Source organism: Myxine glutinosa, chromosome 7 (assembly GCF_964187855.1).
Source record: "Myxine glutinosa chromosome 7, kmMyxGlut1.1, whole genome shotgun sequence".
NCBI lineage: Eukaryota > Metazoa > Chordata > Myxini > Myxiniformes > Myxinidae > Myxine > Myxine glutinosa.
The window spans coordinates 33,762,884-33,789,211 of record NC_136267.1 but is presented as its reverse complement, the minus strand read 5'-3'; the positions used below and the strand labels follow the sequence as shown (position 1 = coordinate 33,789,211).

General features: G+C 47.6%; 1 protein-coding gene across 8 annotated transcripts in view; it reads right to left on the bottom strand.

Annotated features, from left to right (window-relative positions):
* LOC144888208 (complement factor H-related protein 5-like) overlaps positions 1-26,328 on the bottom strand; it is a 121,084-nt gene that overhangs the window by 55,018 nt on the left and 39,738 nt on the right. For 6 of the 8 annotated variants that reach the window (XR_013624050.1, XM_078781436.1, XM_078781429.1 and 3 more), the window contains one exon: positions 25,267-25,341. Coding sequence is in view for 7 of the 8 variants with exons in the window: in XM_078781436.1 (XP_078637562.1) it covers positions 25,267-25,341 (75 nt within the window). In the remaining variant the exon portion in view is untranslated. Of the gene's footprint in view, positions 1-10,003; positions 10,075-10,164; positions 10,292-18,033; positions 18,117-25,266; positions 25,342-26,328 lie in introns of all 8 variants that reach the window. The other 2 variants (XM_078781431.1, XM_078781435.1) reach the window with 1 other exon arrangement.

The window sequence follows — 26,328 nt, the reverse complement described above, 5'->3', positions numbered from 1 at the left end:
TAACACCTCACTGCGCCTCACCCAAACACCATCAAACCTTTTGTCCGCCCCATTCTTCCCTTTCTCCAAGCTATTCTGTAATCTCTGACACACCTGCAACAGCTCTCCCTACCTCTTCCTCCTCTTCCACATCCTGCCCTACCGCTCCCCCCCCCCCCCCCTGTTCTGTATCCGATGCTCCCCCTTCCTCTTCCTTAACAGTATGGACCTCAAACATCCGGGGCCTTCGCTCAAACTTAACTGATCTCTCCATACAGGTTGCTTCTGACAAACCAGACGTGATCTGCTTAACAGAAACCTTCCTCCTTCATGATGTCTCTGATTCCTTGGTATCTCTCCCAGGTTACTCCCTCCTCCGGTATGATAGACCTGAGCCTTGTCCTGGAGGTGGGGTTGCTATCTTTATAAAAAACTCTCTTCCTCACTCGCCCTGCACTGCCCTCTCTCCACCTCACCCCCAGGAATACCTTTGGCTACGGCTTCCCCTTCGCTCCCACCTTTTGTTCATATGCGTGTTGTACCGTCCACCAAACAGTGATGACTCCATCTACATCTCGCTGTCTGATAATATGGACCAACTTCTATCTACCCATCCCAACTCTCTCTTCCTCATATGTGGTGATTTCAACTGTCACCATGCCAGTTGGCTGGGGGTGGGTACCTCTCTCACCAGCCATGGCTCTTCAGCAAAGGACTTCTGTGACTCACTGGGACTGACACAATCTGTCAATTTCCCAACCCGGATCTCAGTCAATGGAGAATCTTCTCTTCTGGACTTGGTTATGACAAACTTCCCTGAAAATGTCTGCTGCTCTTCTTCTGCTCCAATCGGCTCTTCTGATCATGTGCTTGTTAAAGTGGACATCTCTCTGACCATTTTCAGAGAGATTCCTCAGCGTCGACAAGTCTGGCATTTCACTCAGGCCAACTGGCACGGTCTTCAAGCAGCCATCAATCATCTGGACTGGTCTCCCATCTCTACCACCCCTGACATCAACTCATCCTGGGAATTCTTCCAAAGTAAATTGCTCTCTCTCGTGCACAGATTTATACCTTCTCGTCTTCAGTTGTCATACCCTTCCTCCCTTCCATGGTACACGGATTCTTGTGGTGAGGCTATTGCCCAGAAACAACTTGCTTTCGTCTCCTGGAAAGCAAATCCAACGGAAGGAAATCTCATTTCCTTTCACAAAGCCCGAAACAAGTGTGTGTCCACCCTCAGGAGAGCCAGGAAACAATATCTCTCCGTCCTCAGGACCGAACTCTCTTATCTGTCTCCCTCTTCCAAATCCTGGTGGCGTCTGGTGAAATCTGTTTCTGGTGTTTGTTCCCCCTCCATCCCCTCCCTCACCTTAAATGGCCACACGGCTGACTCCGCACGTGAAAAAGCTGAATGCCTCAACTCTGTGTTTGCCTCTAAATCTTGTGTCCCAAACCCATCCCTCTCTGTACCCACCGTACCCAGTCGTACCCAGCTGCTCCTGGACTCTGTGTCCTTTCCTCCTGACAAGGTGGAAAAGTTTCTGTCAACCCTCGACTCTGATTCTGCAACTGGACTTGACGGCATCAGCCCACGGGTCCTAAAATCATGTTCTTCCGCTCTTTCACTCCCCCTCTCTGTTCTTTTCACCCTCTCTTTTGCTCAAGGTCATCTTCCATCTGCTTGGAAATCTGCCAACATCACCGCTTTGCACAAAAAAGGTGCAAAAACAGATCCCAGCAACTATAGACCAATCAGCCTTCTCCCAATTATCAGCAAAGTCATGGAATCCATCATTGCTTCAGATATGAAATGTTTCCTCTTCTCCAATGGCTTGATCTCTGATCATCAATTTGGTTTCAGACCTGGACACTCCACTCTGGACATGCTGCTTCTGCTTTCTCAACAATGGATGGAGGTCCTCAATGCCAAACAGGAAATTAGAGCAGTCTCCCTTGACATATCACGTGCCTTCGATACGGTCTGGCACCCCGCTCTGCTCACCAAACTCTCCTCTTTTGGTATCCATGGAAATCTCCATGCATGGCTGGTGGACTTCCTCTCTAGTCGTAGTCAACGTGTGGCCCTGAATGGGTTTCTCTCATCTCCTCTTCTTGTTCAGGCTGGAGTTCCCCAAGGCAGTGTTCTGGGCCCTGTGCTTTTTCTGGTCTTCATAAATGATCTCTCTGACTCTCTTGAAAATCCTCTCTATCTCTTTGCTGACGACTCTACTCTCTGTCGTTCCATTCTTCATCCCTCAGATCGGCAGTCTGCAGCCTCCTCACTCTCTGCAGACCTTGACAAAATCACAGACTGGGCAAACAAGTGGAACATGTCTTTCAATCCTGACAAATCTCACACTCTTACGATGTCTCTCCGAAAAGACCGACTGGACAACCCTCCCATCCACTTTCTGAATAATCCTCTCCAAGAAGTTCTGTCACTCAAGCTTTTGGGTCTCACTATCTGCCATGATCTTTCCTGGAAAAACCACATTTCAAATCTGGCCTCCAAAGCCAGTCGCCGACTGGGCATCCTCCGTCGTGCAAAGTCCTTCCTTGGCACACCTGAGCTCCTCACCACATACAAGGCTTTCATCCGCAGCTCAATGGAATACTGCTCTCCCCTCTGGGCTGGTGCTCCTGCCTCACACCTAGCTCGTCTTCACGCTGTTGAAACCAAAGCATTCAGAATCATTGGAATCTCCCGCGATGAAGCTAACTCCAAGGGCCTCTCACTCACTCACCGCAGGCAGGTTGGTGGTCTTTCCCTCTTCTACCGACTCCTCTCTGGCCTTGCCCCCCCCAGCTCTCTCTGGGCTCTGTCCCGCAAATATTCCTACAGGTCGCACAAGATCTGCCTGCAACCCTCTTTTGGTTAAACTGCCAAAATCAAGACTCTCTGCTCACCTTCACTCCTTCATTCCTCTTTTCTCCCACCTCTGGAACAAACTCCCTCACTCTCTTCAATCCCACTCCACCCTCCAAGTCTTTAAAACAGCTGTTCACCACCATCTCTTATCTTCCCCCATCCAAAACCTTGATCTTTTCTACCCCCGCTAATTTCACCCCAAATCCACTTTTTGAAATACCAACTTTTGTCCTGGAAGTCCTTGGTGTCCTTGTACTTTATACTTCTCCCTCCCCTCCCCCCCCCACTTCCCACGCCTCCTCCCCCCGGGCCCTCTCCCTTCCACACATCTCCCTGCTCTCGGATGTTGTGTGTGTGTGCTTCCCCTTTTCTCCCCATCTTGTCTTCCGCTCCCTCTTTTTGTGTATTTTGTTTGTCTGGTCGATTTGTTTGTGAAGTTAATGTTAGCTCTTTCACGAGCCTCGATTCAGTATACCAAAAAAAAAAAAAAAAAGTGTATGGGTTGAGCGGTAGATTCACGCTGACACACTGAACGATTCAGACAAAACTTACTGGTTAAAATATCTAATCATAGTGTTTTTTAGGGTGGACATAAGGTGGACAATATTGATACAGAACCTTACCCCGCAAAGTCTTGAGAGAAAAAAAGGACTTTTTTGTGTACATACTCGAGGCTCGTGAAAGAGTGAGAACACAAAACAGATCAGGACACAACATAGCAAAGGAAACAGCAGGAGAAGGGGGAAACACCAGCAGTAGGACAGAGGGAGAAATTAGACAGAGTCGGAGAAACAAGGAATGCAGGTAATGATGAGGTGTAGAGGAGAAGGCAAGATGATGGATACAGAAGCAAAACTTTGGGAGGGGTGTGTTTAATGAGTGAAAAATATCATCGTTTTGGATGGGGTGATTTGAGATGGTAGTGGGCATCTGCTTGAAGTCCTGGAAGGAAGAATGAGACTGAAGAGATCGAGTGTGGAAGTTGATTCCACAGGTGGGAATAAAGAGGAAGAAATTAGTGGAGGTGAGCAGCGGTTTTGTATTTTGGCAGATTCACTAGGAGGGGTTTGCTGGTGGACCACATGCATCCTGCAGATACCTGGGGAGAGGAGGTGATTACAAAGCATGGAGAGGGCATAGGGTGAAATACCAGAGAGGAGGCGGAAGAAGACAGAGACCACCGACCTGTAGGCGATGGCAAAGTAATAGGCCCATAAACTCAGCTTCATCGTGAGAGATTCCAATGATCTTGAAAGCCTTGGTTTTCTTGGCGTCAAACTGAGCAAGATGTGATGCAGGAGAGCCAGCCCAGAGGGAAGAGCAGTACTCCACCAAGATGCGGATAAAAGCCTTCCAGGTGAATTGGAGCTCCAGGTGTGCTAAGAAAGGACTTTGCACAACAGAGGTTGCGCAGTCGGTGTCTGGCTTTAGAGGCCAGCTTTGAAATGTGGTTTGCCCAAGAGAGATCATGGCTGATTGTGAGACCCAAGAGTTTGTGTGACTGAACTTCGTTGAGAGGGCTGTTGAGAAAGTAGAGTTGTGTTACTATCCTTTCGGAGAGAGAGAGTGAGTGAGTGTGTGCAATTTCTCGGGATTAAAAGATACTCCAAGTGTTTGACCAGTTTGTGGTTTTGTTGAGGTCTGAAGAGAGGGAACAGGCTGCTACCTGTCTGTCAGAAGGATGAGGGATGTCCCAACAGAGGGTGAAGTCATCAGCAAAGACATAACGATTATTTTCCAGAGAGTCAGAGAGATCATTAATGAAAATTAGGAATATGACTGGGCCTAAAACACTGCCTTGGGGCACTCCAGCCTTGGCAGGAATAGGAGAAGAAAGGATGCCGTTGAGAGCCACACATTGGCTATGAGAGTGGAGGAATTCAGTCATCCAAGAGTGGAGATGGCCGTGGATGCGATAGGCAGACAGTATGGAGAGCAAGGCGGGATGCCAAACTGTATCGAAAGCTCGTGATACGTCGAGAGAGACGGCCCTGATCTCATATCTGATATTGAGGGCCACAATCCGTTGTTGGAAGAGCAGAAGCAGCATGTCGAAGATAGTGTGACCTGGCCTGAATCTGAAATGAGGCTGTTGGAGAAATGGAATGTTTTTGTCTCAACTGCGATGATGGATTACATGACCTTGCTGATTATTGGAAGTAAGCTCATGGGTCTGTGGTTAAGGGGATCCATTTTTGCAGCTTTTCATCTGTTAAACAGATGATGTCCAGCCTATCAGCAGCAGCCTGGATTGAGAGATCTGTCACCTTGGAGCAGAGGCCTCCGATACTTCAGGTCCACACATTTAGGCTCAGGGGGGCATGTGGGGAGCTGCTGAAAGGACTTAGGAATGCGGAAAACAGCAAGGAAAGGGGTGCGAGGTAGGGTGAAGCCGGGAAGGTGTGGAGAGGGATGGGCGGAGCCGGGAAGGGGGGAGGCAGTGGCAAAGCTGGGAGGGCTGAGAGGGGACTGGGCGAGGTGGAAGTTGAGAAGGGACAGGTTGAGGGGGGAGCATATTAGGGGGGGGGGGGGAGGTTACTGACATGTAGGGGTTTGACACTATGAATGGAGATGAAGGGAAATTTTTTGTCCTGTGTACACAGCCTCTGCAAAATTGATGTCTCAGGATTCCTGGTCTTGATAACCTGCGGCAGACATCGTGGGTGGGGTGGTGTCAAGAATGGTTTTGGTTGGAGGTATGGAGGAAAATTTGGTTGCAAGTGAAAGAAGAGGCTGGATGAACTAAACGTTTCAATGTGAGGAGGTTTTGGGAAATAAGACTTCATCAAATAAATAAATTAAAAATAAGAAAATAAATCAGCAATGCAATGCATTCCATCATTGCTTCAGATATCAAATCTTTCCTCTTCTCCAATGGCTTGATCTTTGATCATCAATTTGGTTTCAGACCAGGTCACTCTACTCTGGACATGCTGCTTCTCCTGTCTCAACAATGGATAGAGGTCCTCAATGCCAAACAGGAAATTAGAGCTGTCTCCCTTGACATATCACGTGCCTTCGATACGGTTTGGCACCCCGCTCTGCTCACCAAACTCTCCTCCTATGGTATCCATGGAAATCTCCATGCATGGCTTGTGGACTTCCTCTCTGGTCGTAGTCAACGTGTGGCCCTGAATGGGTTTCTCTCATCTCCCCTTCCTGTTCAGGCTGGAGTTCCACAAGGCAGTGTTCTGGGCCCTGTGCTTTTTCTGGTCTTCATCAATGATCTCTCTAACTCTCTTGAAAATCCTCTCTATCTCTTTGCTGATGACTCCACACTCTGCCGCTCCATTCCTCATTTCTCAGATCGGCAGTCTGCAGCCTCCTCACTCTCTGCAGACCTGGACAAAATCACAGACTGGTCAAACAAGTGGAACATGTCTTTCAATCCTGACAAATCTCACACTCTTACTATGTCTCTACGAAAAGACCGACTGGACAACCCTCCTATCTACTTTCTGTACAATTCTCTCCAAGGAGTTCTGTCACTCAAGCCTTTGGGTCTCACTATCTGGGATTTTCCTGGGGGTTTCCTGGGAAAACCACATTTCCAAGCTGGCCTCCAAAGCCAGTCGCCACCTAGACATCCTCCGTCTTCCTTGGCACACCTGAGCTCCTCACCACATACACGGCTTTCATCTGTAGCTCAATGGAATACTGTTCTCCCCTCTGGGCTGGTGCTCCTGCCTCACACCTAGCTCGTCTTCACGCTGTTGAAACCAAAGCTTTCAGAATCATTGGAATCTCCCGCGATGAAGCTAACTCCGAGGGCCTTTCACTCACTCACCGCAGGCAGGTTGGTGGTCTTTCTGTCTTCTACCGACTCCTCTCCGGCCTAGTTCCCCCAGCTCTATCTGTGCTCTGTCCCCCAAATATCCCTACAGGTCGCACAAGATCTGCCAGTAACCCTCTTCTGGTGAAATTGCCAAAATCAAGAATCTCTGCTCACCGTCACTCCTTCATTCCTCTTTACTCCTGCCTCTGGAACAAACTCCCTCACTCTCTTCAATCCCACTCCTTCCTCCAGGTCTTTAAAACAGCTGTTCACCACCATCTCTTATCTTCCCCCATCCAAAACCTTGATCTCTTCTACCCCCGTTAATTCACCCCATATCCACTTTTTTTTTGAAATACCGACATTTTTCTTTCCTGGAAGCTCCAGCAGTGCCCATGTGTTTTATACTTTCCCACCCCCCCCCCCTCCCTCCCCACCTTCCCATGCCTACTCCCCCCAAGCCCTCTCCCTCCCACAGATCTTCCGTTGTCCCTGTTCTCTGCTGTTGTACTTGTGTGTTTCCCTCTCTCTCCCCATCTTGTCTCCCTTTTTTGTATGTTTTGTGTGTCCGTTTGTTGAAGCAATTTTTATGAAAATAATGAATGGGTTGTTCCTGATAGAATAAAAGGAAACAGCATTTTAATATACATTTTTGAAGAGTTAAAAAACTATGCTGTGATAGGCTTTCATTTTGATTGGATCAAAGCGTATGTTCATTCAATATATCGTGTTGTTTTCGAAGACCACTTCAAGCCGTCGGCGTTCGTATTTGATCACCAGGCTCACTACCTGGGAAACAATCCTCGGAAATTGCTGAAACACGATGCTGTACTGACACTTACCGGGAGAGAATTACATGTTGATTTGAAGCCACACCATGTGATTCAAGCTCAGATCGAATCCTCAAGTAGTTATCTACATTACTATAATACTAGCAAAGCCTACCTGTCACTTTGCTGATGGACCATTTAGTCGTCCTGTTTACCAAAAATTGCTATTTTGGTTCATGTGTCTGTATTGAATCCGCAGATTACGATAATCTCGACGAGTATATGGGAATATTTCATCAGTTTATGAAGTTTGTATTCTCGTAAGATAGGCAATCGATCTCCCAGGAGCGAAGCAGAGATCCTTCACTGCACAGTCTTCCATTCTAAATATTATTGTTCTGCACAAACTGGCCTACAGCACGGTGACTGCCAATGGATCCTGCTCGTCCGCTTCGCTGATGGGTTTAGTCAAAAGAAAGAGACATTGGCGTTTCCCAATCCCCTCCCAGCCCTCACCCCCCGCCCCCCATTCACCCATTCACCCAGAAAATCCAAGCTACTTGTGTAAGGAAGAACTTTCGTGGAGATTCTCTTTATGTCAGATGAGAAATTAAGAAGAAGGAAGGGGGGTGGAGGTCTCGAGTTATTGTGTGTATGCCATGGCACATTTGGTTTGTTGAATAAACTCTTGGTTGGAGGACTCTCATTTGCCATTGCGGAACAATCAATCAAAGGATCATCACATGTTGTGACATTGTGGGGGCTCATCCGGGATCAATCATCCACTGGCAGAATTGTGTGTGGCACAAAGCGTTGTGGATGGGACGGGAGTGCCTTCCAATTGGATGGACCCTTTTTTCTCTCCTTGGCAGCACAGTGGTTCATAAACTCTAACTGGAATGCTGGGACAACCTGTGGGGTTCGTCATCGAGCAAGAGGGGACCTGAGGGCATGGAGCAGGGGACGAGAAAAGCATAAAAGGCTCAGAGCTGAGAAATTGAGGCAAGAAGGCTGGAGTCAGAACGGGAAGATAAAAGGCTCGAGGCTGAAAAGGAAGTTCCAAGGCTCAAGCCTGAAAGGGAATCTAAAATTAAGGCTCGGAGCTGAAAAGACAAGATTGGAGCTTGAAAGGGAAGCTAAAAGGCTCGACGTTGAAAGAGAGATCGAGGCTCGAGGCTGTAGTGGTATTGAAGCATCTTATTGTATGGAGTGCTGAAATAGGTGGCCCAGATAATATGAATGATGTTCCCTGGGCGTGACCTGTCTGCCAGTTTCACTCCAAACTGCATGTCTCTGTTAATGATTTTCAGTCTTTGTATAGATGCCACAACTCTTGAACATTTCTGCTCCTTCATGAGATTGACCGGTGTATAACAAGAATGACCACACTGTGGTCACAACCTGTGACGAAATCTGGTAATAGGTCAATTGGGAAATGAGCATTTAAAGCACTCTTAAAATATGAATGTCATGATTGGGAAACACACATTTAATGAGCTATTAAAAGATTAACTTGACACCTCATACATGTCAGCCTCTGCCACGGTTATATCAGAACGTGCTGATTGGTCACATTGTCATGGATAGTTTAACCCCAATATCGGGCCATTCAAAAATTACGTAATGCAATTTTTTTTTAGAGAAGCGCATACTGTACGTACTGATTCGGGATCCCTCATCGTGAGTAATACTCGACCCAAACAAAGCCAATGGAAATCTGACGCAACGAACCCGGGTAATGTATAAACAGCAGAGGCCTACAGGGCTGATGTCTTAAGCCCACTAGAAAACCAAGATGGCAGCCATATTATTTTGTTTGGGTACCATGATGGGTGGAGGCAAGCGGCAAATGTGGGTGGGGTCCGGCAGCTGTTCAACCAATGGGTGCACATTTCAAAAATTGACCCCAAGAGCTAAAACAGCAACAACCACACAGAGCTCTTGTAGACCATGTCGCAGGTGAAATGGAAGCATATCAGTTCACTTGGCCTCAATGTTCAATACAAATTTCTGTGGCATTTTTCTATTTTGATGAACCACACACTTTCCAGACCATTGGTGTTGCAGTTTCTTGGCAAGGGTTATATTGGGGTGAATTGCCATTGCCTTCCCCAGCATTGTTTGTCCATGCTCTATCCTTTTAAATGCTGAGCATCAATCAAGGAAGCAGCACGTGCCATTCGTTTTAATAAAGTTATTGGTATGATTCGGCCAGCAAGTGTTTGAACCACAAAGCGCCCAGACTCATATCGGATGCTCTGTGGCCTACATGTAGTTAAATACATTATGTATCTCCTCAAGTGGCAGTTTGAAGAGCAGTAAGGTATGAAGAGTTTCAGTTTTATAGTAAAACATTAAAAGGAGTTACTTGAACATCACCTGATATTGGACAAAGGGATGGAGTCTGAAATATATACATTATAATCAATGCTGGCCAAAATAAAAGTTCTTCAAGCTGATATATGACATTCCATGAGAAATCTTGTTGGAGGAAATAATATAAATAATATATATAAATAATATATATTAATATATGGTTCCCTGTGTTAAGTATTCAGTATTATAGAACATAGAAACCATCAGGGTGCAGGGCACAATGATCCTTACCGTGACTTGGAACTCCTGAGGAACTTTCAGTCTTCTTTCTGCCAGCTGAAACTCCTGTACACTGCAACACACTGGATTTCAGTACCAGTTAGTTAATTGAGGCTTTCTTCCTGCCATCTTCAGGTGAAATTTGGATATGACAGCTTTAACTGTATACATACCAGCCTGGCAGTTTGGGAGGTCAATCACTCCATCATGGCACTCAGTGGGGTTTGTGCCTCGGATTTCCATGCACAAACGACAATTGAATGTATAAGAAGTCTCTGGTGGGAGGAAAAACGCTCGATCCTGAAGATCGACACGGTTTAAGATTTTTAGATACGACAAAAAGAAACAACAGATTATTTCAGTTCAGAATTTAGTTGCTTTTGTGAACTTATCATTGCACATTGACAGTGCCTCATGATGGATACATTTGTTCTGTCACAATGTGTGAAAACGATCATGATGACTTTAACGGGCACAATTATTCCCACCTCATGGGGTTGGCCGGGAAAGATTTTGGGCCAAGTCTTTCACAAACTGGCTGGCCCTGCCTGACTTTAGACTAAGTAAGTTATGGCAGGAATTTGTAATTTGTTCTGGCTGCCACCGATAGCTTGCCTACTCTTCTCGAAGGACACTCTGGGATCTTTAACGTCCACCTACTAATGCTAGCAGATGGGTTGCCCAGTTTAACGTCCATCCATGGGGATGGCAGACAATAGTCTGGTGTTGGCTTAGCGGTTAGGGTGCAGTTGGGATCCTAGGATCCTGGGTTCTGAATCCCGGTTGATCGCTGAATTAATGCCAGGGGTGTTGACTCAGCCTGTCGTCCTTCCGAGATCGGCAAATTGAGTACCAGCTTGCTGGGATGAATGTGCCGGTGTGTGCCCCGGTTTAAAATAGGTACACCATATCCCTGCGTGTCGTAAGAGGCGACTAAAGGGTTGGCTTCAGGAAGGGCATCCAGCCTTAAAACATTGCCTCAAAAAGAGGGAACCATGATGATTGGCATGAGGCCTGCAAGGCTAACCCCCACTCTAGCAGGGAAAATGGCCTTAAAAAGGGAATTTATTTATTTATTATAAATGTTATTACAAAACAATATTAATACTAATAATATTCCCCCTCCCCAAGGGATTTTCCCCCCTTGAACAAACGCTGTGTTAACGTGTATAAATAGCTTACCGTAGTGTTTCGTGGGGGCACCACTACCAGAAGTACAAAAATATAAAAACCACAAACACGTATGATTATGTTTTTAAACGGTCGCTACTGCTGTTTAACACTAAACTGGAGGGGAGGAAACCCGGTGTTCTTGAGGTATTATATGCTTATTGCGTCCCTCACAGACTAACGGACCCGAGCGTAGATGTACTGTAATGTATATACCCCAGAGGATAATTACCATGAGCCTTCCTACCGCTCCCAATATACATTCTGGAGTTGGGGAGGGCTGAGAAAACTGAGGTAGCAAGACCAGAGGAGAGATCGTAAAATATTGGAAAGTCACCGACCTGCCTGGAATGTGAGGGAAACTGACCTCCACTACGGCCTCATTATGGAAGATTCCAATAATTTTGAGAGCATTTTGTTCTTCAGATTCCAGGAGAGACATGATACTGAGGTGCCAGCCCATAGGGGAGGTGTTGCTCCATTGAGTTATGGACAAAGGCCTTGTAGGCTGCAAGTAGTAAGGCCTAGAAGTGAAAGATACTGAACCTTTTTCAATGACTGACCATGTAAATAGAGAGTTTTTATTTGTTTATTGAACCTTCCAGAGCAACAGAATAAGACTGTGATAATTTCCAGGATTGAAGGACATGTTCCATTTACCAGACCAGCATCTAGTGATTTTCAGATCAGCAGAAAGTGTTGCAGCTGCTGTCTGCCCATCGAGTAATTAGGGTACTGCAAAAGGAAAAGACGTTTTCCTAAGCTTTGGGAGTTGTTTATGAAGATGAGGAACAAGACTGGGCCCAAAACATTGCCTTGAGGCATTCCAGCTTTCCCTGGGAGACGAGAGGAGAAAGATCCTTTGAGAGCAACGTGTTGATTGTGTGAGTGGAGGAATGAATAAAGCCAGGCACGAAGGCAACTTTGAATGTTGCAGGCCTTTTTGTGACCTTTGTGAGTAAAGCAGAATGCCAGATTGTGTCAAATGCCTTCGATTTGTCCAAAGATACAGCCTTGACCTCATGGTTAAGATTCAGGGAATCCGTTCATTGGTGAGAGCACAGCAGCAGCATGTCCATAGTTGATTGTCTGGGACAGAATTCAAACTGATGGTCAGATAACAGGCCGTTTGAAAACAGGAAAGAGGACATCGGCAGCGATGATTAATTTCATGACTTGATCTTGCAATTGGAAGTAAGCTTCCTGGCCTAGGGGAGAGAGGTTTCCTTTTTGCACATTTTTTGTAAACATATGTGAAGTTGACGGACTTCACAGGCAGACATGGGATGGCCAAATGAGAAGCACAGGTTGAAGAGAGTAGAAAAGAAGCAAGAGCAGCAGAGTAGAATTTCAGAACATGGTAGGCCTACCCTGGACAAATTCTTAATTTCTGTTCTGAATACCACTAGGAATAGCAATGGCAAACTATGCATTATTCGCCTAGGTTCTGCTTCACTCGTGTCGATGATTTGAATATAATATAGCCATGAATGCGTGACGTAAATGTAAAGTAGATATCGACTGTTTCCAGACCTTAGCCGTTCATTACTGTTCTGTGAATTCTCGAAGATTCTCGGTTATTGTGCCGGTCGCCGACTTCCGTGAATTATTAGTGCACGAATTCATTGGTTGAACATGTTTTCCGTTTTTTTTTTTTTAAGTTATTACTTGAGAATATGCGGATGATCTTTTTGAGATGACCGTGATAAGTATAATACTTAGAATGCATTTATAGCAAAAAACTGTTTAAAACTCCTATGATCCTCGTCGTCACAGGTTCCGCCATATTGATGCGGTCGATGGCCGATGAGTCGTGGACAATGGGACTAGTCAGTTATCTCTACCATGTCCGTGTAGCTGTCATCGGGGGTGAGTGTTGCATTGATCACGCTACGGCGTAACGTATGTTTGTTTCAATTGACTGTTTCGTCTGTTATGGCTGTAATGTTTGCATTGCTATGGCAATACGAATGCTCAGGGTATTGTATCCATCTTGTTCTGGGTCTTGTTATATCAACTGATACATTCAGTTATATTCATTAGTAACAAGAAGTACTATAAGTATTGTACATTTATTGGAGAACAATTTTACTATTGGTTACCGGTTGATTTATAGTAATATTATTACTGGTCAACTACAGAATAATTGTAGTCATTAGTGAAATTGGGATGTTGAATTATTAACTATAATGTCTTTAATGGTTAACGATAACATTGTTGCGGCTCTCCAACGTCGGCCTCCCCCTTATCAAGAGGGGATTAATCCCCTCGTCCTTTTACTGGCCGACGCGATCCCGGGGCTATCACGTTCCTTCCGGTCAGCGCTGAATAGGGTGGTTGGTCGAATTGGTCCTATTACCTAAGTACCAGCGCCTTCCGGGAAGCAAGGAAATAACCCCACCCGAACCACGGCGTTAGTGGACACACCGAGCAAATAGCAAGCCGCGATTCGGGCCGTTAACAGGTACTAAACCCGATTCGAGCGGTTGTCAATCGTGCCACGCTTACCCAATTGAGAAATCACTAAGACGATCGAATTAAGAGGAAAACAGGAAGAACAGGTAATTTATTCACACTTTGTACAAATAAGAAGAGGAAGAAAAAGAAAGAAGGTACAGGGAAGAGGAAGAAGCAGATACACAGGGCAGCCTCATACAGTCTTGTACTTATCCCTGGACACGGGCCTGTTCCACACTCAGACTCACTCACACACCACACAGGGTTGTAGATGGTCGGGTTGAGGGTCCACCGATGGCGTCCACAACTCGCTCTGGTCCCCGACTCATACCACGAAGCAGATGGTGATGGTAGGCAAGCTCCCCGCGTGGCGTTGGCGCGAAGCGGACAATTATATGTGGGGGGAGAATCGGTAAGCTGGTGATTACACTGCGTATGTAATAGCTGTACCGGCGCCTTTATACGCACTCCCGGTATCGCTATGTATGATGCGCCACTTCCCCAATGGTGTTACCAAAGCGCCCTTCCACGAAAGTCCTTCTGCACGAATGCCAAGGTTTGGCTTCCCTCACGAGTTCTTCACAACGCTGCAGTCCTTAACGCTGCGTTGGAGGGGAGTGTCGTTGAAGCTGAAGGGAAAGGTGTATGCTGCATGTGTGAGAAGTGTTATGATTTATGGGAGCGAGACATGGGTGATGAACACAGAGCAGCAACGAAGGCTGGAAAGGGTGGAAATGCGAATGGTTCGGTGGATGTGTGGAGTATCGTTGAGAGAGAGGAAGACAAATGATGAATTGCGAAAGATGATGGGAATAGAGCCTGTGATGGATGCTGTGAAGAGAAACAGGTTGAGATGGTTTGGTCATGTGTTGAGGAAGGACGAAAGTGACTGGCTGAGAAGAGTGATGGAAATGAATGTAGAAGGAAGTAGAGGACGGGGAAGACCGAGAAAGACTTGGCTGAAGATGGTGGAAGAAGAAATGCGTGCAAGGGGAGATGCAGAAAATAGGGCAAAATGGAGAAGATGGTCATGGGGACCGCAAGGCTAACCCCCGCTCTTGCAGGGAAAATGGCCTTAAAATGCCTGTTGTTGTTTTTGTTGTTGATAATATTTTTATTAGTTAACACCTGAATTAATGACAGAAGATAGTTGATCGGAATTGTTCAATTGCTAATAGATTACATTGGTAAAATATTTACTCTTCAACTGTAGTAAATTGTAACAGTAATGGTAACAGAGTTTATCATTGAATACATGAAAGTATTGCCCTGAAGTTTGTAAGTTCCTAAATTGTCAACGGCTGCATCCTGATAGAGTTTTCATTGTGTCTTTAAGGTTTTTCATCCATCTCCACCTGCAATGCTCAATAAACTGTTGAAGCAAGATCAGTTGTTCTCATCTCGCCTTCCACATAAATGTGGTACTGTAGGAGCTATGCTCCAACGTAAATCGGAGAGAATGGACGCGACAGAAAGCTGGAATTCATCCGAGTTTCTTTATTGTGTCAAATCAACTCGGGTACTCTGAAAAGCCCGTTTATCGGACAGCAATATATATACACATTATCCCGGAGCGTTTGCCCGGGAAAGGCGAGAGGGGGCCTGCCCGGGCATCCTGGACGAGGTCTGGCAAGTCGACAGCAGGCATGCCCGGGCGTGTCTGGACATGCCCGGGCGTCCCGGACGAGGCCTGGCAAGTCGAGAGCGGGCATGCCCGGGCGTCCTGGACGAGCCCGGCATGGTAATCGCTCCGCGTCCTTGGTAGGTGCAAGGCGATTGTGTATACCCAGCGGTAGCCGCTACACACGTCCCCCCAGAATCGACTTGCACCGGCAGGGTCAATTTAAGGGGGGTCCTGATGACCCGGCCGAAGCGACCCCTGGCGGGTCGTGGGAGGGGGTCCGGTGTGGTGGTGGGCGGTCGAGTGGGGGGCACCGTGGACAGGGGGCGGCCTCGCCGCGGCGGAAGGGCCAACCGTGGCGGTTGGTCGATGTCCACGTGTGCCAGCTTGAGGCGGTCCACCGCAATCTGGTCCGACCTGCCGCCGATGTCGATGACGAACGACTTGTCGTCCCGTCGCAGGACCCGGAAGGGCCCGTCGTACGGCGGCCGGAGTGGCCCCCGATGTGCGTCATGACGCACAAAAACGTACTCCGCTGTGCGAAGCGCTGAGGGGACATAGGACTGGGGGTCACCGTGGTGGGACGTTGGCACGGGGGCAAACCGTCGGGCGGTCTCCTGGAGGTCCGAGCGCCGGTGAGCTGCGGACCAGGGACTGGTAGCGTTGGGCACGAATTCGCCCGGGACGCGTAGCGCCTGGCCGTAGACAAGCTCGGCGGTGGATGCCCGGAGATCCTCTTCGGGGGCCGTGCGGAGGCCCAAAAGGACCCACGGCAGCCGGTCGGCCCAACCGCCGTCCTGAAGGCCGGCCATGAGCGCGGCCTACAGGAGCGGTGGAATCGCTCGCACAACCCGTTGGCTTGGGGGTGGTAGGCCGTAGTACGGTGGAGCTTGACCCCCAGGTTGTGGGCGACCGCACCCCACAGCTCGGAGGTGAACTGCGGTCCGCGGTCCGACGAGATGTCCGCCGGTGCGCCGAAGCGGGCGACCCAGGTGGCGATGAAAGCCTGCGCCACGTCGGCGGTGGTGGTGGGGACGAGGGGAACGGCCTCCGGCCACCTGGTGGTCCTGTCCACCATGGTGAGCAGGTGTGTGAAACCCCGTGATGGGGGGAGGGGGCCCACCAGGTCCACGTTGACGTGGTCGAAACGTCGTTCGGGCACGGTGAAAGGTGCCAGCGGGGCCTGGGTGTGTCGGTGGACCTTGGCCTGCTGGCAAGCTGTGCAGGTGCTGGTCCAATTAAAGCATTGGCCGCCGAAGCAGAGGGTGATGTTGCGCGGGCCGAAGTTGCGGATGGCCGATCCGTTGGCCGCAACCAAGGAGGGGCCGCAAACCGCGGACTGCCTGTCCTGATCGGAGGTGGGTATGACGCTCAGTTGGGCGCCGGTGTCACACAGGAAGCGCCGTCCGGACGCTTTGTCCGTGATGAAAAGTAGGTTGCCCATGTGGCCGGCGCTCATGGCTGGTAATGAACGCCGGCCCGGCCGTTTCCCGGCTTGCCGAAGGTGCACGGGGGTCAGCATGTCCGGGCCTTCTGTCTGAACTTGGCATGATAATAACACCATGCCTGGTCAGGTGGAGGCCCCGGTCGTCGTGCTGGAGGTGGTCGGCGCGGCGTAGCGGCCGCCAATTGCGTCGGCAGTTCGGTCGTCGACCGTGCCGGGTGCTCGGGCGCCATGGGCGTTGCTTCGGATGGCGGTGGGCTCCAGGTCGCTGCTCCAATGCGTTGGCCTGCCGCGGAGATCTTGTCGGCTTCCCTGGCAAGGGCGCGGGGATCCGTGATCGTCGTGCTTGCCAGGGCGAGGCGTACCGGGCTAGGCAGCTGACGGAGGAACAGCTTCCGGAACAGGAATGCCGGAGAGTGCTCGCCGAGCAGCGAAAGCATGTAGTCCATTTGCTCGGACGGGCGTGTGTCGCCGAGCTCGGGCAGGTCGAGCAGGCGCCGTGCGCGTTCCGCTGATGAGAGAGCGAAAGCGTCGAGGAGGAGCTTTTTAATCGCGTCGTATTTGTCAGCGGCTGGCGGGCTCTCGAGGAGGCTCAGGGCGCAGGCCGCGGTGGCTGAGCCGAGTGCTGCTACCACATGGTGGAAGCGGGTGTCGTCGGCCGTGATGCCTCGCAGGGCGAACAGGGAGTCCGCCTGGGCGAACCAAACCGCCGCGTGAGCCTCCCAGAAGGTAGGCAGTTTGAGGGCAACTGCCGTGTCCATGTCGGGTCACCAATGTAGGAGCTATGCTCCAACGTAAATCGGAAGAATGGACGCGACAAAAAGCTGGAATTCGTCCGAGTTTCTTTATTGTGTCAAATCAACTCGGGTACTCTGAAAAGCCCGTTTATCGGGCAGCAATATATATACACATTATCCCGGAGCGTTTGCCCGGGAAAGGCGAGAGGGGGCCTGCCCGGGCGTCCTGGACGAGACCTGGCAAGTCGAGAGCGGGCATGCCCGGGCATGTCTGGACGAGCCCGGCATGGTGATCGCTCCGCGTCCTCGGTAGGTGCAAGGCGATTGTGTATACCCAGCGGTAGCTGCTACAGTACATAAATAGTAGATATATGGCCCAATAACAATTTTGGATAATGTTGCTTATAGAGCAATCCACATTCCGGTTGATAAATAATGATCAACAAATCTGTTTGATAAGGGAGGAGGGGATTCTTGAATTGGGTTTCTTATTTTTAAAGAAAACATTTCCATCTTAATTGAACGGCACATGTAATTTCAGACAGGTTTGGAGGAAATGGAACAATTATCGTAGATAAACATCGAGTAGATACAGAGCCTAAACGAGTCCTACCTTTTCTCTCCATAAGTTTCGAAATGAGCTTGGTTCGTTGAGCTTTCTGTCCACCAGCTGCTTGCTTGTTACAAGACACATCGCTGCAAGAAGAAGCATTGAAGGAAGAATGGAGACCGTCACAGAACAATTAAATAAGCTGAACATTTCAAGAGCTCATTTACTTTTGAGAACAGAACCTGCGGTATATATGAATCTGCCTACATTTTAGCAGATGTGGCAAAGCTGAATTATATTTGAAAAGAGTCACATTTGCAAAATGAAGGGAAATTTGAAATCTGCACTCTGAGATTATTTCCAACAAAATAAATATGCAGGAAAGGTGAAATCTGTCGATGCAGCAGACACAGCATCACCAACTATCTAAATCCTAACATTTCTGGACTCAAGCTGATGTGAAAACGAGAACAACAATCAAACACAGGAAAGGAATTGGTTTAAACAACTCGAACTGCAACAAGAGCACCAAAAAATTTTTTGGTGCATGAAAATGAAAGTGAAATGTGAATTTTGAAAATGAATGTGAAAGTGAAATTGAAGGTGGATGGAGATAATATTCCAACCTCTGTTTGTTTGTTTATATTCTCGCAGAATATCTCAAAACGTTATGGACGGATTTGGACGATACTTGGTGGACAGGTTGGGTGTGCGACAAGGATGAATTGACTATATTTTGGTGACGATCCAGATCCGGACACTAACATTTTAAAAGTGATTTTTCACCATTGAGAGATTGGGCCAAACGCTATAGATAGCACGATACCTCAAAAAATTTCGAATTGGGACAAAACTTCGTAAATGAATTGGGTAATTGACGAGGAGAAGCCGATTAGATTTTGGTTAAGGTCCATATGCAGATCCAACCTATCAGTGGGATACAAAATGTAAACTGTTCAGCCTGGCGGAGGAATGCTCTCCACCGAGTGCCGTTATAGTTTCCTGTGCACGCAAAGCAAAAAGCGTGGTTAAGCAATTGGGTCACTTCTGGCTGTCTTTCCTTCTATCTTCTGGCGTTCAAGATCTCGCGAGATCACGGCGAGGTCACGTCTTTTCGAAGCTGTTCCATGCGCTCACGCTTTCGAAGCTAAGTGATCTTTCTCAATTGTGTTTTTGTCGAGACTGTATCTATCTTTCGGTGTATGTACCTATAGCGTATCTCTTTGAAATTTTTCGGTGCTAATTTTTCGTACTTGTATACACAATCGTCAGTTAATGCGTATCGAGTATTCTGCGGCCTAGTACTCGTAGGCTTAGGCTACCGTACCGTCTCCGACCTTGTGGTTTTGTTTTTCTCTCAGCGATTCGTCGAATGCGCTGCAATTATTTTCGTTCTCTGTTTCGTCCCAGTCGTTCACCCCATACCTCCTTGTTTAATATCTCTACTCAAAAAAAAAAAAAAACCCAAAAAATATTTCCTTCCCAGGTCTTATTCGTTTATTTGTTGTTCTTATTTGTTCGTTCGTTCTTCGTTCGCGATCACGCGATCACGTGGTTAGAAATGTATAATCTCTCCCCTGAACAACGATTTTCTCTCATATATTATAACACCCTTTTCTTCTTTTCCTACAAAAGGATGCTTTCGTCTTGCTCACCAAATCTATTCATTCCAAAAAATATATATAATACCATCTCATACAGTTCCTCCTTTCTACATTCCCTAAACTATCCAGAACTCCACCCCTCCCCCAGTGTCCTCAAACGTATTTTTGACTCGAAGGTCTCAAACTCATTTTGCAAAAAATGTTCGTTTCCCATGAATCGTACACTTTTCAAAATCCAATCTCACCCCTCCCCTCCAAATCCTCCCCATCACCCATCCCTTTCAAATCTCCCCCCTTGCCCCTTCCCTCCCCTCCCTCCTAAACTCCCCCCAAACCCCTCCCCTCCGAGACTCTCCCTCGCTCCTCCCCTCCTAGACTCCCCTCTCACCCCTCCTCCTCAAAGCATCCTCCCTGCTTCTTCCCCCTTCCAACTTTCACCTTCATCTCCCCCAACCTTCTGCCTCGCTCTTCCCCCTCCTCAAATAACACCTCACTGTGCTTCACCCAATCTCCATCAAACCTTTTGTCCGCCCCATTCTTCCCTTTCTCCAAGCAATTCTGAAATCTCTGAAATCTCTGACACACCTTCAACAGCTCTCCCTACCTCTTCCTCCTCTTCCACATCTTACCCTACCCCTCCCCCCCTGTTCTGGACCCGATGCTCCCCCTTCCTCTTCATTAACGGCATGGACCTCAAACATCCGGGGCCTTCCCTCAAACTTGACTGACCTCTCCATACAGGTTGCTTCTGACAAACCAGATGTGATCTGCTTAACAGAAACTTTCCTCCTTCATGATGTCTCTGATGCCTTGGTATCTCTCCCAGGTTACTCCCTCCTCCGGTATGATAGACCTGAGCCTCGTCCTGGAGGTGGGGTTGCTATCTTTATAAAAAAAACTCTCTTCCTCACTCGCCCTCCACTGCCCTCTCTCCACCTCACCCCCAGGAATACCTTTGGCTACGGCTTCCCCTTCGCTCCCACCTTTTGTTCATATGTGTGTTGTACCGTCCACCAAACAGCGATGACTCCATCTACATCTCGCTGTCTGATAATATGGACCAACTTCTATCTTCCCATCCCAACTCTCTCTTCCTCATATGTGGTGATTTCAATTGTCACCATGCCAGTTGGCTGGGTGTGGGTACCTCTCTCACCAGCCATGGCTCTTCAGCAAAGGACTTCTGCGACTCACTGGGACTGACACAATCTGTCAATTTCCCGAGCCGGATCTCAGTCAACGGAGCATCTTCTCTTCTGGATTTGGTTATGGCAAACTTCCCTGAAAATGTCTGCTGCTCTTCTTCTGCTCCAATCGGCTCATCTGATCATGTGCTTGTCAAAGTGGACATCTCTCTGACCATTCTCAGTGAGCCTCCTCAGCGTCGACGAGTCTGGCATTTCACTCAGGCCAACTGGCACGGTCTTCAAGCAGCCATCAATCATCTGGACTGGTCTCCCATCTCTACCGCGTCTGACATCAACTCATCCTGGGAATTCTTTCAAAGTAAATTGCTCTCTCTCATGCACAGATTTATCCCATCTCGTCTTCAGTTGTCATACCCTTCCTCCCGTCCATGGTACACGGAATCTTGTGGTGAGGCTGTTGCCCTGAAACAACTTGCTTTCGTCTCCTGGAAAGCAAATCCAATGGAAGGAAATCTCATTTCCTTTCACAAAGCCCAAAACAAGTGTGTGTCCACCCTCAGGAGAGCCAGGAAACAATATCTCACCGTCTTCAAGACCGAACTCTCTTATCTGTCTCCCTCTTCCAAATCCTGGTGGCATCTGGTCAAATCTGTTTCTGGTGTTTGTTCCCCCTCCATCCCCTCCCTCACCTCAAACGGCTTAACGGCTGACTCCGCACGTGAAAAAGCTGAATGCCTCAACTCTGTGTTTGCCTCTAAATCTTGTGTCCCAAACCCATCCCTCTCTGTACCCACCGTACCCAGTCGTACCCAGCTGCTCCTGGACTCTGTGTCCTTTCCTCCTGACAAGGTGGAAAAGTTTCTGTCAACCCTCGACTCTGATTCTGCAACTGGTCCTGACGGCATCAGCCCACGGGTCCTAAAATCATGTTCTTCCGCTCTTTCACTCCCTCTTTCTGTTCTCTTCACCCTCTCTTTTGCTCAAGGTCATCTGCCATCTGCTTGGAAATCAGCCAACATCACCGCTTTGCACAAAAAAGGTGCAAAAACAGATCCCAGCAACTACAGACCAATCAGCCTTCTCCAAATTATCAGCAAAGTCATGGAATCCATCATTGCTTCAGATATGAAATCTTTCCTCTTCTCCAATGGCTTGATCTCTGATCATCAATTTGGTTTCAGACTTGGTCACTCTACTCTGGACATGCTGCTACTGCTTTCTCAACAATGGATGGAGGTCCTCAACGCCAAACAGGAAATTAGAGCTGTCTCCCTTGTCATTTCACGTGCCTTCGATACGGTCTGGCACCCTGCTCTGCTCACCAAACTCTCCTCCTTTGGTATCCATGGAAATCTCCACGCATGGCTGGCGGACTTCCTCTCTAGTCATAGTCAACGTGTGGCCCTGAATGGGTTTCTCTCATCTCCTCTTCCTGTTCAGGCTGGAGTTCCCCAAGGTAGTGTTCTGGGCCCTGTGCTTTTTCTGGTCTTCATCAATGATCTCTCTGACTCTCTTGAAAATCCTCTTTATCTCTTTGCTGACGACTCTACTCTCTGGCGCTCCATTCCTCATCCCTCAGATCGGCAGTCTGCAGCCTCCTCACTCTCTGCAGACCTGGACAAAATCACAGACTGGGCAAACTATTGGAACATGTCTTTCAATCCTGATAAATCTCACACTCTTACGATGTCTCTCCGAAAAGACCGACTGGAAAACCCTCCCATCCACTTTCTGAATAATCCTCTCCAAGAAGTTCTGTCACTCAAGCTTTTGGGTCTCACTATTTGCCATGATCTTTCCTGGGAAAACCACATTTCAAATCTGGCCTCCAAAGCCAGTCGCCGACTGGGCATCCTCCGTCGTGCGAAGTCCTTCCTTGGCACACCTGAGCTCCTCACCACATACAAGGCTTTCATCCGCAGCTCTATGGAATACTGCTCTCCCCTCTGGTCTGGTGCTCCTGCCTCACACCTAGCCCGTCTTCACGCTGTTGAAACCAAAGTGTTCAGAATCATTGGAATCTCCCGCGATGAAGCTAACTCCAAGGGCCTTTCACTCACTCACCGCAGGCAGGTTGGTGGTCTTTCCGTCTTCTACCGACTCCTCTCTGGCCTTGCCCCCCCAGCCCTCTCTGGGCTCTGTCCCCCAAATATTCCTACAGGTCACACAAGATCTGCCTGCAACCCTCTTATGGTTAAACTGCCAAAATCAAGACTTTCTGCTCACCTTCACTCCTTCATTCCTCTTTTCTCCCGCCTCTGGAACAAACTCCCTCACTCTCTTCAATCCCACTCCACCCTCCAGGTCTTTAAAACAGCTGTTCACCACCGTCTCTTATCCTCCCCCATCCAAAACCTTGATCTTTTCGACCCCCGCTAATTTCGGTCCCCTTGTGTTTTATACCTCTCCCCCCCCCCCCTCCCCCTCCCACGCCTCCTGCCCCCAAGCCCTCTCCCTCCCACACTTCTCCCTGCTCTCAAATGTTGTGGTTGTGTGCTTCCCCTTCTCTCCCCATCTTGTCTTCCGCTCCCTCTTTTTGTATATTTTGTTTGTCTGGTTGATTTGTTTGTGAAATAAATGTTAGCTCTTTCACGAGCCTCGATTCAGTATACAAAAAAAAAAAAAAAAAAAAAAAAAAAATCTACAAGCGCCAGTTGATGATCGAGGAGCAACTTAATTTCAATTAAATTATATATTTTGAACAGGAATCCAAAAACGAACTTGTATTATTGTCCTGTCACCAGCGGTTAAGACCGCTGGATGACGGATAACCGAGACGGTTTTACTCCCGAGGCGGCGGCACCCCGAAAAATGGCGGTACTTTTGTCGTGCACGGAATGAAGGGAGGTGAAGCGTTTACCTGAATGGAACACACTGCTTTATTCCAAAAACAACAAGCAAGTAAACACGACAGTAAATTCAACAAATAAATTAAAGAAAATAAATGCAGGACGAAAATGTCAAAATAAATGTTGAGGTAAATAAAATTCCTATTTGAAGTACCTTCAGATACAGACTCAAAAACAGACAAGGCAACAGATGAAAGAAAATAAAATCCCTTTTTGAGGAGAGTGGTGGTGGTGAGGCTCAATAAGCACACAGATGGTGCCGAAGGCACCGAGGGGAGTGAAGCAAGTTGTGTAGATGGCCCTCTCTCATTCTTCACTCTGTCCGAAGAGCCAAGAGCCCCACAAACCGCTGCCTTTATTGCTCCTCGTGGTGCCATAAAAGCACCACCAACTCCGTCCAGCTCATGATCGGCTAAACACAGCCAAGATGGTGCAGCTTCTTGTTCGAGGAGGACCCAGCAGAAGAAGCGCACTCCTCTTTCTCCCAAGCGAGAACCAATTACGTCCCTCGGGGTGTGGCCTATCGGCCTTCTTCTCTGCCCATTGATCCTCCACCTCTACTGGGCGGGGCCTTTTGCTTATAGTGTTTATGTGGGTGGGGCTTAGTTGCCGTGAGTGTTCATTGAGCCGTCGCTGTTTGTAAATGTTGTTTAATGGGGGTTTTCATGTCTGGCCTTGTCAGCAAAACGTAAAGGGAAAATCACAGAGGGAATATCACGTACTGGGGAAAACTAACCTTAATCCCTAACTAATTTTCACTGCTTCACCCCTCGTGTGAACAGATATAAACAATCTTAAGCTACATTCTCCCTACTTAAGTACATCAAGATTTCTCCTATGCATCCATGGTCCATGCTATAATTATACAGTCCTACCTTTCCTTCATCTACCCCCATAAACGTAACTTTATTTATTTTATTCAAATCAAATTTTATATTTGAACACTGGAGAACGCAAGTTGCCTTTTCAGCACTTTCAAAACCCTTACGTTTAGTAATACTTGGACAAAATAGTACAGCATTTTACGTCATCATGACCAATCCTTCTATCTACAATCATCATGACCATTCAAGTCAGGTCAGTCTCTTGACTGCCACTGGTAACATGTAACCCAGTGCTACCTGCCGCATGGTCGGGCAGTCGGCGGCTAAACTGGCCACCCTCACTGGCTCGCCAGTGGGGAGGGTGACTGTGACACCCCGCAGGACTAAAAACAATACCTGTCAAAGGGCGGATGAGCTCCCTCTGGGAGCCAACGGCCATCCAGTAAGGAGATGGTGTCTCCAAAAAAACACTCATCCGGTTGGACCGGTTCCTTAGGTAGTAGGTTGAAGGCAGCAACCGTTCAGAGTGGTACTACCTTTCGGACTTAGGAGCGTTAAAGTGGTGCCCGGAACCATCTTACACTCTCCATGTCAGGATTGCTGAATTTTCTTTCTGTCTCACTTAAACTACGGCTACTGGGCGAGCTTCAATCTCTTTCTCACAAACAAGTGTCATACATTTTTCATCATACACCTTTCTTCTCTTCTATTTAAGGCCTGGCCTCGATGAGGGCTACATAGTCCGTGCCTGGAGCCTCCAACATAAAAAAATTAATACATAAATAAATAATCAAATTTGCCGCTCATAGACTCTGCCCATGTCCTTGTTTCTTGGTTTATATACAGTGACATTCATAACATGCAGACCCACCTTGATGAAACGTTTCATTCCGGTGAATCAGTTCATCGTTATCATTCCATGCTAGTTGTGGGCTGCAGGTTTCACCTGGATAAACAATAAAAGACAAATTACCACATTCTGGGGCACAAACTTTAACTAGAACGGCACTCAGTAGAGAGCATACCTCCGCCAGGATGAACAGTTTCTGTTTTGTATCCCAATGATAGGCCGGATCTGGATTCGGACCTGAACCAAAATCTAATTGGCTTGTTCTTGTCACCTAACTTACTTATCCACCAAGTTTATTCATAACTCGTCCATAACGTATTTTAAATATCATGTTATATATCGCTTTTCACCCGATCTCTCTAAGATCACTTAAAATTTAAATAATTCTCGTAGCCGAATCCATATTCAGATCTTCACCGAAATCGAAACGATTAGTCCTTTTCACACACACACAACCTCTCCACCAAGTTTCGTCCAAGTCAGTCCACAACTTTTTCAGATATCTGCTATATATCATTTTTTGGCCATATCACTCAATTGTGAAGAATCACTTTAAAAATTCTACTAGCTGGATCCGGATCCGGATCTTCACCAAAATCGAACCGATTCTTCCTTGGCACACACACAACATGTCCAACAAGTTTCATCCAAATCAATCCATAACTTTTTCATATATCCTGCTATATGCTGGTTTTAGCCTTATCTCCCAATGGTGAAGAATCACTTAAAAAAACAAAACAATTTCTCATATCCGAATTCATATTCAGATCTTCACCAAAACCGAATCTATTTGTCCTTGTCGGACACCCAACCGGTCCACCAAGTTTCGTCAAAATCCGTCCTCAAATTTTTTGAGATATCCTGCCATGTATCGTTTTTGGCCCTATCTCCTAATGGTGAATAATCACTTTTAAAATTCTAGCAGTCGGATCCGAATCCGGATCTTCACCAAAATATAATCATTTCATCCTTGCCACACATGCTAAGTCTCTGCCAAATTTCATCCGAATCTGTCCACAACTTTTTGAGATATCTTGTTCACAAACGGACGGACGGACAGACAAACAAACAAACAGACTGACA